At 51.0% G+C, this 15,015-nt stretch overlaps 1 protein-coding gene across 2 annotated transcripts in view; it reads right to left on the bottom strand.

The window, feature by feature from the left end:
* The window catches only part of ETS1 (ETS proto-oncogene 1, transcription factor), a 78,293-nt gene that overhangs the window by 46,956 nt on the left and 16,322 nt on the right, over positions 1–15,015 (bottom strand). Inside the window, exon 1 of one of the 2 annotated variants that reach the window (XM_069788213.1) lies at positions 1,667–2,006. The exons of the other annotated variant lie outside the window; for it this stretch is intronic. Coding sequence (XP_069644314.1) covers positions 1,667–1,736 — 70 coding nt within the window. The 5' untranslated portion in view covers positions 1,737–2,006. Of the gene's footprint in view, positions 1–1,666; positions 2,007–15,015 lie in introns of those variants that run through there. 2 annotated transcript variants of the gene reach the window in all.

Raw genomic sequence — 15,015 nt, 5'->3', positions numbered from 1 at the left:
TCCAGTAAATGTTCTTTTAACCAAAGCTTTAGGAAATAGGCACGAACAGGTCCTCAACTCCACCAAAGCCTCTCATTTAACCTGCGTAGGTGCTTTGGAAAATCATTCTTAGAGTCCCCATTGCATTTTGAAGCCTGGCCCTTCAGAGGCCACACCTGAAAGCCAGGCTCAGCCTTGCTGTCAGAGGCACAGAGCACCAAAATAGCTATAACCGGGGACCGGGTCCTCTCTATGTGCAGATAGAGCGGGAAGACGGATCATGCGAAAGACGCTCTGTCCGCATCGGACGCCGTGTAGCCCACCGGTGGCAGATCCCCCAGGCGTGTGCTGACTTAACTGGAGCTCTCTGCAGACAAGCTGATCCTACACAAGCATTTATTTTAAGTCTAAGCACCAACCCCTGCACCGCTCTGGCCCCCCTTGCACTCCAGCAGTCAGCTGTCATTTTATTTCCCACATGCAGCCTGAAATCATATTGCCTGGCAGGAGTTGAGCCCCCTTTCTGGGTTTCCTAGAAACTTGCTAACTGGCAAAGAAAACGCACAACTCTAATTTGATTTTCTTCGCTGCACAGGCGCTACACAAAATCCAGCAAACCTCCACTTCAGTGCAGTGGGAGTTACAGCAGGGAGGGATGAAGCAACAGGACTCATTTCACCCTCCTGTGTACCCACAAAGAGAACTTTTTTTCCCTGCAGGCCCTCGAAGCCCCATCCTCTACCTCGACTGAGCAAGGCAGAAATCAGTTGAGCGTCTGGGGTCAGCAGGCAGTCAGACGACATCAGTATGTGAACAACAGCCCTTATTATGGTAAAGGCTCAACTATTAGCGTTAACCACAGCCAGCATCAGCTAAACTTATCACTACAACAAAAAAAACCACACACCTCGTTTCAGTAATGTGTTGCTATCTTCCCTGATAGCTCCTGCACCCTTCCTTCACCCATTTCTCCAGCTCCGGGGGGGGGGGGGGGGGGGGGGGAATCAAAGCAGCGGGCTTTCCTGGTTTAAACGTGGTAAATCTAGAGGAGGTACCGCTAGAGTTTTGTTTCCCTAATACCAGGAGTGCTTGGACCACACAAGACATTTCCAGCAAAGGATGGGGCGAACGTACATCCCAGATAAGGAGCTTGTGCAGGGCTGCCAGCCCCGGCGTGGCTCCTCCACTCGGGAAAAGGTGGGGGTATCCCGGGGAGCTCGTAAAAAAAAAAAAATAAAAACCCAAACCAAAACCATCCGAGTGCATGTCTCCTGCCTCCCAGCCGGAGGTGCTTGTCTACATACCCGCAAGGATGCCAGAAGCATGAGAAAAGAAGGCTGGAGGGGCGGCGGGTTGTTTTTTAAGAGAAGGGGGGGGTGAGGGGGGTGAAAAGTCTTAAAACTGCTCAGAAAGCAAGTTCGCCTTCCCCCAGTGGTGCTGCGGGGCAGAGCCGGGGGAGCGCAGGGCCGGGCGGCGCCGCTCCGCTCCAACTTGGGGGGTGCCTTTCGTTTTCCCTTCCCAAAGACAGCCCCCCCCCAAAAAAAAAACCCTACCACCCAACCCTCACCGGGCAGATATTTCCCCACCACGGCCCTCGCTGCGAAAAAAAGGGGAGAAGGGATCCACAGGGCTCCCCGACGAGGGCGGGGGGTACGGGGGGACACGAAGGGGAGGGCAGGGCGCTCACCGGGGGACGGGAAGAGCTCGATGTCCACCTTCTCCGTCTTGATGATGGTCAGGTCCACCGCCGCCTTCATGGCTGGGGCAGCGCCGCGGGGGCGTCGCGCCGGGACCGGGGGGCGACGGCGGCGGCGGCGGCGGCGGCTGCTGCTGAGCCCCGCCGTGCGCGGAGCGGGGCGGCCGGGGCAGCGGCGGCCGGGCGCCTGCCTGCCTCCCTCCTCCTCCTCCTTCTCCTCTTCCTCCTCCTCTTTCCTTCCTTCCTTCCTTCCGCGCTCCCTCGCTCCTCTCTGCTGCTCCCCTCCGCTCCTCCGCCGCCCCTTCCGCGCTCCCTCGCTGCCGCTCCGCCTCGCCCGTCCCCCGCCGCCGCAGCCGCCGCCGCCGCCCCGGCCCGGGCTGAGCCGCCGAGGGGAGGGCGCTTGGGCCGGCCCCGAGCGGTGACAGCGGCGGGGAGGGACCCGCCTGCCCCCGCCCCGGAGGCGGCCCCCGGCACCCGGCGCCGCGGGGAGCGGAGCCGGCCGCTGCCCCGGGGTCCGGCGGAACGGCGCGGCCCGGGGAGGCGAGGAGTCCGGGGGGATGGAAGAGGGATGGAGGGGGGATGTCAGCGCAACCCGCGCAAAGTTGGGTGCTGCTGCGCCTCGGCCGCAACCTCTGCTTGCATCCCAGCCCCAAAAGACGACGGGAAGAGCGAGTTGCGGTTTTAGCACGGGAAAATGCCGCCGGCTGCACGCAGCCCTGAGCTGGACCCGCGACGGCCTGCCGAAAACCGATGTTTCTTGAAACCAGGCCAGTTGCTTTCGCCCTGCCTGTCTCGGCACCAACCGCCGCCTTTCACGCTGGCATCACACCGTCCCGCTGGCATCACCCCGTCACGCCCGCATCACCCCCTCACGCTCGCATCACCCCCTCACGCTCGCATCACCCCCTCACGCTCGCATCAAGCGGATCCAAATGTGCGGGCACGGTCAGGGCAGAGTGCCTGTGCACAAGCACGCTCAGGTGCGTGGCGATGGGTGACAGGCAGGGGTGGTTGTTCACCAGTGTGCTTTGTACAGGTGGGAGGCCAAAAAGGTGTGGGAACTGATTGGATAAAAAGCATCTTAAAGATGCAAGATGAGTATCATGCCAGCATGGCATGAAATTAACAGAAGAATATCGGTTTTCACATGAATTATGTTTTATTATATTTAGGTAGCACAAACTTCAGACCACAAACGGCAGAGCAGGAGGGAGATTATGACTCACAGATGTCAATTTACCGGTACAAGTGTTAAAAAAAAAAAAATAAAGTCATGAGCAACCAGCTCTTGTGGTTCTCTCACTGTGAGTCTTAACAGTCTCCAACACACTGGCAGAGACCGGGCTGCTCTGATCAAAGATGGGCTCAAATGAACATCCCGGCTGTAACGGCGGGGAGAGAGCAGCCAAGTGAGTCAGCTGCCGGGGTTCAGGGCTACCTGCTAACCCATAGGATGAACCAGGGTCCTGCTTGCAAACACCATTGAAACCTTCAAATGCACTGAAAGATGAGCTGCAGATGCAAACGTTACAGCTCAGGATTATTTCTAGTTTCTTCAGCAGTGCCTTTCTCAGTCACCTAAGGTATATTTATAGAAGGAAAGTTTGTGTAACTAAAAGAAGCTGCACGGTGCCGGGGCCAGAAATCGAGAGCCTGATTCTGGCTCGCTCGAGCAGCCGGTTTTACCCAGGTGGATAGCTCAAGACACAGCCAGCAGGAAGTCTGAGAGCTAGCAAAGCCGGGCAGGCAGTGAGCTCCAGCCAAAAGTTCATCTTTCAGGCACTTCACCCACTGACAAGCACTCACATTTCCAATTTTACAGGCAGTCGTGCTTCCAATTTACTTGCAAGCTCAGTTATAGGCAACCTATTGCTGCGGCAGCGAAGTAGAACCAGCGATTCGCTGTGTGACCAATATATAACCTCTCTCCCCTGATTCCCGTGTGCTTTGGAGAACCTGAGCTGCGCTCAGGCAAGGCACAAGGTTTGAAACCTCGGGCGGTGGGTCCTTGGTTTGAAACCTACCACAGGAATGAACCTGGAAATCCGAAAGTGCAAAGAAGATGGCTGTAAGGATAAAACTTAGTCCCCATTGCCTCTCCCCGTACAGGGTAATGTGCTTGCACCTGCCCTTCGTTTTGGATTTCTTTCCCCTCTTCCCCATACAGGGTGGACAGCAATGATTGAAGGAAGAAACTATAGAGGGGTGATTTAGCAGAAGGTTTCCAGTTGAAAATCAAAAGGGGATTCAGGAGAAACAGCTGCCTTTATGATCCCTTCCAGAGCAGGCTTGGGAAGAGAAACCCGATGCAGTTATCACAGCCTGACAATTTTTCCCGTCCTACACTTCGCTCGGCGCGCTGCAAACTCCCGGGCGAGCATGCGCATAGGCAGGCTGCGATCCTGCAGCGGGGCGAGTGTGGGAGAGTGGGTGCGTGTGTGTGTGCTGGTGCGGGGGGAACTGGTTTACGCAGCTGGCTGCGGGTTCTCGGCCGCGGCCATGAAGCCATCAGAAAGCACCTGCGGTCCCAACCGTATTGAAATGACCCAAGCGTTCCCCCCTCCCCAATTCAGCGGTGCTCGATAATCCACCCTGCTCAGAGCGAGCGCAGCTCAACCAATCCCCAGACTGAAACAGAAGAGGAGGCATGCGGCAAGGTCGCTGGGGCTCGCCCGAGCGGGCGCTGATGGTGATGGGCTGTCGGCGCCACGTAGAAGAAGGCTCTCATGAGCAGAGATGGTCCCAGACAAAGCTGCCGGTGGGATTGAAAAGCGGCACCAGAGGAAGCAGCAGCTGCCCCTGCGGTGTCTGTGCTTTAGCCTTGCTCCCGCGGGCCAATGCATTTGGCTTGGTCTCTCCTGCAAGTGTTATGGTCTTAAGGACTGGCTGAACTCCAGTGCACCTGTAATGGGGCTCCTTCTCCTCTGGACCAGTACAAAGGCTTTAATAAAGATCTTTCTCACAGCTAGTGTGCTTTTTATTAGGAAAGATACACGTGCTCTTGGCATCCCAGCTCAGCCCTGATGCCGCAAAGCCGATGACACTAAGCCACAGCTTGGTGCAGCATGGCTGCGGCGAAGCTTTGAGCTTCTCCACTCCCCTGCCTTACCCCCCCTCCATGCTCCCCCAAACTTCTGTTTCATTTTGCTTGTCCAATGTATGGCAGCCTCTACATGCAGGGAGACTAGAAATGCTTCCAAAAGTAGCACTGGGGCAAAAAAAAACCAAAGTGGAGGAAAAGAACGGAGAGGCTGCGGACAGAGATTTCCTCCCAGGGCAGCTGAATCTCTCCTTCGAACTCGACTCCGTCCTAGCGGCCGCCTTAATTTGTGTTCACTTCAGAGCCTGCAACATGAAAGCCCTGGCTCTGAACTCCAGCTGAGCCACTCAATGGCTCAGTGTTCGCAGAAGGCATGGAAGGAATCCATTGATTAGTTTCTTCAGCTGGGATGTGACCATTTGGAGTCCAAGACCTGCCAAACATGACTTCGCCTCAGCAACTGGTTCCTATTTGCTGCTTACAGGCTTTAGAAAAATCTTTCCTCTTCCACATCCAAGTCTCACCCTCCTTTTCCATTCTGTCGTTATTCAACATGAATATCTATTCAGGCTCTCTCCTGTCGAGGGAGGATGCTGAGTTGTGGAGAACAGCCCTCCTGCCATTAATATAGCCAAAAGATTTTGCCATTGATTGGAGATAACCATCTGCCCTCCCTCCACAATGCAGCCTGACTGTTTTTCAACAGTTTGGAACAAAGAAAGGATGGGCAGTAATGCCACATTGTTCCCAGGGACGCTTACTAACCTTGGTTTAAAAGCATAATAATAATTATTCATTTAGCGTTGAGGAAAGGTATTACGAGACCAGAATCTTTGCCGTGATTTCTGCACATGCAGTGTGGGCAGGACTGCTCTTCCACAACTTCTCTCCTAGCTGGGGCCAGCTCTTTCCCTTCGGCAGGGCCAGATTCGCTCCTGTCATGGCCCTTTTGCAAACGGGCAGCTGCTGGCTATCCTCCAGATGTTATGGAGCTGGGACAGCTTCTCCTCTCCCTCGGATTTACCAGTTCTTATTACAGCAGGCTCAGGATTAGGTGTTACCGGTAGTCTGGAGAAGGAGTTTTTCCTAGCACTGCTGCTACCAAAACGTGGCCACCTCTGGGGTGAAATAGAACGGCTACGTAATAACGCGGAGCAACACCACCCAGCTGTTATGGACAGGAAATGAAGAACACCATATCCAATTAAAACTGCAGGGGGATATTTATGGCAGAACGTAATTAGCCAAATTGGAGCCTTCCCCAAAACTGCCATGGGATTTTTAATGACCGCAAGCGGTCAGGGCTTCAGTTTGATGTTTTGTCAAGTAAACAATATCCAGAGGGCACGAGACAAAAATCAGAGGCAAAGGGGAAGGGGAAAAAAAAAAACATGTCGTACAGTTCCAGAGAGAAACAGAGACATGAAAGGATTTATCGTAAGGGGGACATTGTTGGAAAGAGCAGCAGCCACCACTCCAAGAAAGGAAAGAGCAGGGAGGTGGCTCTGGGTGTGGAGGTGGCCCTCTGCAATGAGAGGAAAGAGCAAGCAGCTGCCATGACCATTCCCCAGGGAGATACCTTTCCTGGAATTTAAAATGATATGAGAAATTCTTTCAAGCGCCGTAATAGCTGGGAAGTATTTGAGTAAGTTGTTTTACGCTGGTAAAAGGACGCTGGATTAGTAGTCCTGGTGACTACAGCCTCCTCTTTTTGGCTAAGCAACGGGCATGGAAATAGAGCTCATTAGTCAGCACGTACTGCGTGTCCCCCCGGGCTGCCTGTAGGGAAGACAGGCTGCTCTCAGATCTAGCATTTGTGGCCAGGAGGTGATGACCATCACAAAAGCATTGGCTCCTCTGTGACCCAGATGGCTGCGGCCTCTGGGGTCCCCTCGCTGCTCCACGTTATAGGGCTGGAGTCACAGAAAGTCCCCATTCTCTGCGCTGTCTGCATTAAAAGCAAGTTTCTGTTCACACTGCGGAGATCCAGACTTCAGGCCCTGGCTCAGCCCCGAGACACTGCTGCCACAATACCGTCCTCTGATTGCCCTCCAGGCGTGAGCAGAGGAAGCCGCCTCCGAGCCTCCCCAACTCCTGCTCTCATTAACTTCCCAGCGGAGATGGCTCACAAAAGCATCTTTGTGGCCAGCGAGGAGTCAGGACTCCAGCACACACACATCCCCGCGTGGCTGTGAGGGAGCGACAGCTCGGGTCGACACGCCGTAGGTGCCTCAATCAACAGTCTCGTAAGCTGCTTGAGCATCTTCAAGTGCCTCCAGCTATTGGTTTCCCAGAGGTCCCATGCTGATTCATAACCTGATTAGCTAATCTGGGCTCAAGCAATGTAATTCTGCCTTGAATTTCGTTGGCGGGGGGTGCTGTCACTCACTTGTTACCCTGCTGGAAGAACTGGCTAGATGGAAAATCCTCGTAAGCTGTTCTGCAGCGCTGTTTGTTCTCGGTACATTTTCCCTCTCCTGCTCAAGTAACAGCACTGAGTTCTTGGTAAACATAACCTGAGGATTTTTGCTGTTTAACTCTTGATACTCACAATTATTCTGAGCACACACAGACAATACACATCAGACATCACCTGTAGGACATCTCATCTTTGGTCAGATCTCTGGGGCAGCCTCCTTCATACCAGAAACAAATGCAGCCAGCTCAGACTTAAGCAACACATCTCTGCTTGTGACTTCAGCCTTGGCATTCGCCAATTTCTGGTGACAGAGGTTACTGAACCGATTTGTGATGGTCCTTGAGATCCCCTTCCCTGGGACACAGGTGAGGGATTACAAAGGAGAGGCAATGGGGTCATTGCTAAGAAGGCAGGTCTCCTGGACAGCTAGAGTCTATTCACTAGCACTTATCTGCTCTTTCAATCTTTAAAAAAACTCACCACCATCAAAAAAAGACCCACTGCTTCAAGAAATACCAAGTAACAGCCACATTTCACTTTCATGAATGTGCAAGGAGTCACACAAGCACCTCCCAAGGAAGGTCAGTCCAGCACCAACCTCTAGTATACAAATTCACAGCCTAAGAAATGGCAGCCGCCAGAAAAACATGCTTGCACATAGCCGGTTGGAAGTGGTCAGCACAGGGAAATAAAACACTTGACTGCAATGACCCCCAGGTTAACGCTGTGGCCGGGACAGAGGGGTTCAAGAGATGGAAGTTTAATTCCTGGTCAATATTTCCACATGACCTCTTACAAACCTTTGTGCCTCCATCCCCCTTTTTTAATGAAATGACATTTTCTCGCTTCACAAGGGGCTAGGAGCATCAGTTCGGCAGTCCCGAAGGAAAAGCCCAGGGGCTGGGGACCATGATAGGGTCTTGCCAGAGAGAGGTTTGAGGGGAAAGCTCAGGAAAGAGAACTGGGATTCCCATCCCTTGTTGTGCAGGCCCCTGAGTGGCACAGACACTGATCCAACAGCCAAGGTCCCTCTAGCCCAAACCAGTGTCCCACCATGACCATGAGATGACAGATGCATACAGCCAGTCTGCGGAGATAATTCGGCGATGGGCACAACTACCTCATGCACACCATGCCCGCAGCAAGGGAATTAAGGGGGTGAGACCCACATTAGCAATTAAAGCCCTAAAGCTGCCCTCCTAAGACAGGCTCTGCTGGCAGAGACATCCCCTTCAGCACGCTGCATCGCTCCTGGGATGAAGGATTTGCCTGCATATGTGTTTCAAAGAGGAAAAACCCTCGCCCGGCACTGGAAACCTCCTCACTTGCAATTGTCTCCGCTTGGCAACCCGGCCCGATAGTGAATGAACGACAGCGAAATATTCCTCTCTACACGTGTTTGGGTTTTTCGGGGTGGTTTTCTTGGACGGCGATCCTGGCTCTGCAACAATACCCGTCTTGTTCGGCCCCAAGCTACAGAGCAGGCTTGAATAGATCTGTCTAAAATTATAAGCGGGCAGCCCCTGGGCTCTGAGAGATCACAGGCCACATGCTGGGGCTGAACAAAGACTCTGCTATTTCCTAACAATTAGCCTAGCTAAAAGGACATCTATCTCCTTCCATTAGAGCCACCACGTGCCTCCCAGTCAGTCCATTGTAAAGCTAATTAAATAACACGCCTCTCTCCCCATGAGGGTCTCCTGATTAGTTCGCCTAGGTCCTAAATCCTTGCTGGTGTAAATGGGGAAGAGACAGCTGGTCGGCAGGGGCCTGCGACTCCAGTGGAAGTATGGTCACCCGTCTACAGCTATCATCATCATCACCAGTTATTTCAGGTTTTTTAATTAGCTTCAGAAAGCTGTTGAATGGAGATCGCGAGATACAAGCGGGTTCAGCACACAAACAGGTTTGCTTCCCTATCCGCTTCCCCACTGCCTGCAGCAAAAGCTGTGAAAACAGCTGATTTTTTTTTTTTTTTTTTTGTGCTTTGCTGGTAGTTGGAGGGGAAAAAAGCAGACGTAAATATTTTTTCTAAATATGTTCCGGGTTGATGCAAACCAGTTTGGGTTTTTTTCACACACTTCCCATTGGGCTAAAACAGCAAAAAGAAAATAAACAAGGAAAATGGTGTTGTCATTCAACCTGAGCTAAAACTTTCTATTTTTGCACTTCTAAAATGGAAAAAAAAAGTCAGTGAAAAGTAATCTGTTAACAAACCCTCTTTTTGCCCAGTTAGTTCACCTCTTTGAGGAGGTTTCCGCAGGACGGGTAGGTCTCGGGTGCGGATGAGCTAAATGAACCTGCTTTTTTAGCTGGGAGGCCCGATTCGCATTTCAGCATCACGAGTGAGATGAAACAAAATATATCTCTGACGCTTGAAGTTCCCTTCCAATCTGAAAATTAGTTCTGGCAAGTCAAGAAAATTCATTCAGACGATACACCAAACATCACAAGGGCTGTCTGCAATGTCCCGAGCAATGCTTCAGGGAGGCCAGGGGCCACCACAACCCATCATCTGTCCCTGGAGGAGGTTGACATGGCTCTTCTGCAACACCCAACCTGCACCTAGTCAAGCCAAACGCCGTGAGCGGCTTTTCTCTCCGTCAACCCATCCCAGTTCTTCGGGCCAAGCTACGTTTGCACCTCCACGAGTGTGGAGCCTCGCACAACAGCACGAAACTGCTAAATCACTCCAGATGTTCAACACCTTTTCCCATACGCTTCCAGGACCCGGAAGAAATACAGTTTCCTTCTGCCAAATCTACAGTCAGCGATAGTTGCAAATATCCCCTTTACCCCCTTTAAATCATTCTTTTCCACCCTTGGCTATTTAAATCATTATTTTCACACTGAGAGAGCATGGCTGGAAAACTGGGAAGGTGGGTCAACAGACTAATGAGCTGATTTCCTGTGGACCTTTGGCTCCAGGCTTGAAACAGCTGGACCTGCCGCTACAGACAGAGCTCCATCCACCTAAGGAAAACAGAAAGACCCCATTCCTCAGCTCTCATGGTGGGGAGACAGCAGGAGGAAGGACACGAAGGAGGAGGCAGAGCTTGGTTTCATTCTAATGGGAATGAAAGCTTGCTCCTGTTTTCCAAACCCATGAGCCGCCTGTACTGCTCACAGCTATCCTGGGTAGCAGCCACTGTTGGAGCCTGAGTGGGAAAATGCTGAGAAGCTTTAGAAATGCATTGGGGCTTGCCCAGAAATACATTAATTAGTGTGTGTGTATGCATGTCCATAGGGTTTTATTGTAAAAGTGCAAGGACCAACTCATTGTCCATTGCTATGGAAGTCATATTTACCCTATACTCAGGAAATGCAGATGTTTTACATCAAATAATTAAATTTTACAGGGACACATCAACAGGGCCAGGTAAATCATCATTAAAAGATGCTACATGACTCACTTGAAGGCCTAGAAGGGGCTAATACAAGAGTCAAGCCCAAAACACAGTTTGAATGTAACCTAGGAGGATGCTACACAGTCCTCCAGCTGCTTTCAAACCCCAACAGCCAGGTCTGACTGCTTCATTCATTGCGAACCTACCAAAAAAAGGGTAAGAGCCAAGAAAAAGATGTCTTGTATTAACTGCCTGCCTTCCCTCACCCAGCTAGTGCCCTTGATCCCAAAGCTATGGGAATGGCTCCACAAGCCACTTGATTAATAAGAGCCCGGGGGGGAAAAATCGTTTATATAACCTCGTCTTCTCTAAACTTCCTAAGTGCTTTAGAAAGTGGCTGCCCTGGAAACCCAAACTGGAAACGAAAAATATTATCTCTTCCATTTATAAACATCTCTAGCGCTAATGAAGTGAGGAGCTGCAGCAACGGGGAGGGGAGCATCGAGATGCACTTGGCAGGCGTGGGAGAGCCCCGATAAAACCATTTCTTTTCAGGTGGGTGTGGAGCGGAAAGTCCTCCCACTGCAGTCCGGTGCCACTGTAGGCTGCTGACTACAGCACTGCGAGGCCCCCGGGGAGGGATTTCAGAAGATGGATGTTTATGGAAGTATCTGCTACACTAAACACAGAGGCAGACCGACAGCCTTACTAGGTGCAAATGTAGGGGGAAGGAAGACAGGACGACATGAATGAGGCAAGAGCAGATGGATGAAACCTTAAAAATCAGTTCCCTTAACTTGAAGCTGTAGCTTGTAGATGAAGCATCATGTCCTGGTATTGGAAAGCAGGGAGCAAGAATCAGTACTTACTGTGCACACCTACTTTGTGGCACAAACTGCACAGACCGGGCTCCTTGTGCACGTCAACAGACCACGTCTGTTTACACCAATCTGAACTAAATAAACATATGAGTGGTCCAGATTAAGCTCTTGGGTTCAACCACCCTCTGCCTTGCAGCCCCTCAGACACACTTCTGAATCAGAGAGCCAGGAGAATATTCTGCAGAATAGCGCAACCTATTTCTCCGTTTTCTTTCCATGTTGGCATTTCCCACAGAGATTTGTTTTTGCATCAACACAGCCAACACCAGAAAACGCTGAGTTTTGGCTGGAAATGTTTGGATTTCGTTTTGACAAAATATTGATGATTTCCACAGAACAATCTGTCACTTTTGGCAGCAACAAGAAGAAAAGTAAAAAAAGACGTATTTCATCTAGATAGGGGACTGAGCTGACACCCAGCCTGGAACACAGCACAAGTGGAAGGCAAAGCAGGCTACTGGGCTGCCTCGTTATCCTGTCATTTTGATTACTGTAAAGCAAGGGAAACTGTTAGTGCTTTCATGTAGTAGCTGTTTGCCTGGATAGAAACACAACCAAAGCTGCCAGACAAAGGAAGCATCTGGTCTCCTGGGGATAGGCAGTAACTAGATGCAAAGCAGGGGAAGAGAAGGTCTGGTCATCTCTGGAGACATTTCACAGATGTAGATACCCCAAGGTTGCAGCATGGCAAAGACCTGGTCCAGGGCAGGACTAAGATGCCAGCTTTATTTCCATCACTACCTTCCATAATTAGTCAGGCTTCTTGAGGCTGCAAAACTGGGTTGAAATCTCCCAAGTGAGGCTCTTCTGTGAGATGCCTGGAACTGACCGAATTAGAAATTTTGCATGAACAGGCTCCCTTGGGGCATCTCCTCCTTTTTCCCTACTCTACCTCAATGCTGACATCAGTCTGACCAAAACAAGTGCCCTCTGGCCCCCCTTGAACTTAGGAAGTGGAGAGTGAATCACACAAACCAGGGGAGAAAGGCATTTCTGACTCCTGAAAAACAGTTGCTGATGAGTTAGGGAGAAGTAGTTTGGACCAGCTCTTAGAAATCAAACCTCCGCTTTGGTGAAGCAGGTTTTTTTGCTCCATCCTATTTGTGCTACGGGAAGCACGAATATCTACAAGTGGTTTTGCCACTCCATGCGTCCCTGCTTACGCAGTGTATGCCATGTCAGCGGCCTTGTTTCCCTTTTCAGGAAGGGAAGTCCTGTCATGAACTTCATTATATTGCTTTTTGGTATCTGTGCTCATCCAAACCCCCTTGCTGAAATCAATGGCAGTGTTCCTACTGAGTGGGTTGAAGCCATCCCTGTTTTCCCACCGGCTCACTGCAGGCTTCAGGGGTTTAAAGGCTAGAGTCTGGCCTTGAATCCTAACCTGCCCTTGCAGCTTCACAGGGGAAGAAAAACCACCGAAAGAGGAGCCCTGCCTCTAAGCAGGGATCAGAGGTCTCCAAAGGCAGCTCCCAAAGGATGGACCTGCACTGCTCACGCTGGCTGAGAATCTCCTTTCATAAGCCTAATGCTGAAAATAAGCCCGCATGAAAATTCCACCCTCCATCTCAAGCTTTTCCCACACCTCACTTGAGTCATTTGGAGGCCGGCAAGCCGCCCGCTGCAAGTCTCCCATGGCTTTTCTGCAGAGAAACCATCTTCTTGATGTACACACACTACCTCATTAGCCCTGCCTGCTGCCAGAGAGACAGCCTCCCTTCCCAGGAACCAGATGCAGAGAGAGAAACTGTATTTCATCTATTGTGAAACAGCCAACAATTGACCCGCTGCAACTTTTTCAAAGCCTATTGATACAAAACCCCACAGGGGAAGGTCCATCTGGTGGGCTGTGTAAACTTCAGCACGTGTTCAGCAGCTTCAAGGGCTCAGCCATGCTAGCAGCTCGGTGTCACTTAAGACATCTTTTTTTTTTTTTTTTTTTACAGTATCAAGCACTTGTACAACACCGTTCTCCAGGGACTTCCAGCCACTCGCCTAACCTCAATGAATTAAGCATCACAATAAAATGTGCAATGAATTAATCATCTGCATCTCCAATGTGAGAAACTGCTATGCAGTGGCTCACAGGCAGCCTTTTGAATGACTTAGGCATCTCACTCCAATGGAAGTCAGTGGGGTTTAGATGCCTAAAGACTTTCTGGTAAGTGATGTAGCCAAGGTCTTCCAAATCCCAGCTGTAAAACCATGTAATCTCAGCCAGATCTCCTAAATCTGCTGTTCTTATCCCTGAGAACCTTTCCTCCATAAAAAGACCACGGATGCTGGGGAAGAGCCACCAGGATCTAGAGCTCAGATGAAAGAAACCACCCCACGGTCTGAGAAGAGGATGTTGCATTATACCAACCAAGCACTGCAGGATCCTTGCAGTCAAACAGTTGATTACTGCAAAGCAGGAATGAAGAGGAGAGATGCTCTGAGAAGAGCGAGAGAGCACGAATCCTGTACCTCCCCCCAGGCACTCCAGACAAGGTGGGAAACTTCACATGCACAAAACAGCATCTGGTAAACAACGTGCAGAAAGCACACTACATTTGAGAAAGCTCAGACCTAGGTCTGCTCTGAAAAGGAGGAATCATTTCCATCCACAATTGACAGCAGGGGCAGCTCAAGCTTATTTCTATTCAATTTTAGAAAGAGAGCAGAGAGATGCAATCCCTTACAGGGCTTTCAAGTAATATTCATCCTACTCCTGTCCTTACCCTTGTGTGGCTCTAAGCATGGTATTTCTCCTTCCTGCTCTTCACCTATCTAGCCTGCATATAAGCTCCTTGAGCTGCATGGGGCACAGGACAGTCCAATCCTCCTGGAGGTGTCTGTGTGTTAGAAATAACAATAAAAAAAAAGACAGACCATCCTCATACAGCTTGCCCCCCTCCCCAAATGTCTGACAGCCTGGTTTCTCACACTGAAGTGATGCAAATAGCTCAGATAAGGTTCAGATAAAGTATCTGAGCTCTCAAGGGCTTATCTGAGCTGAACACCGACTCCAAAAATTCTGAAATTTGCCCTGTGGGACTATCTCCATGGAGCTTGATTTCCATCTGAAGCCTCGACCTCCAGAGGCTGCAGAAACAGCTACTGTTCAAATGCATTCTTGAGATAGCAGGGTGGGACACGGCAGGTCTGCAGCTCCCCTGTTGTGCACTATCTGGGGATTTGCCTTCTGGTGGGAATGTTGCAAGAGCTGGGCTGATGGCTCAAGGAACCGGTGACGGCACCTTTCACCGCCAGCGCTTACACTGTAACAGATGAGGTAAAACCTTCTTCGGTGGTGTCAATGGAAAGATCACTTTCCCTTGGCTACAAAGCGCTCCATGCTGGCTTTTGCTTTCAGCCCTGCTCCCTCTCAGTAATTGCTAGCAGAGGGAAAGCTTGTGGGAGAGCACCAGCTTAGGGTGCCGCGGCGTGAGATCCATCACAGACCGTGAGATCCATCACAGACCGTGTCAGCATGGGCATCCAGCTAAGATTTGGGGTTTCCAAAGCAGCCTGGATGCAACAAGGAGCTGGGTGCAAAACCCATCCGGGCTTCTCTGAAAATCTCAGCCTGGCAGGATGTAAAGGGAGTCAGCAATCATGGTGAGGAGCTCTTATCAAACAGACCCGGGCTCACAGTAACAGACAATCTCTAA

The sequence above is a fragment of the Haliaeetus albicilla genome, chromosome 7 (genome assembly GCF_947461875.1).
Source record: "Haliaeetus albicilla chromosome 7, bHalAlb1.1, whole genome shotgun sequence".
In the NCBI taxonomy this organism is placed as follows: domain Eukaryota; kingdom Metazoa; phylum Chordata; class Aves; order Accipitriformes; family Accipitridae; genus Haliaeetus; species Haliaeetus albicilla.
This window is presented reverse-complemented; position numbering and strand designations above follow the sequence as displayed.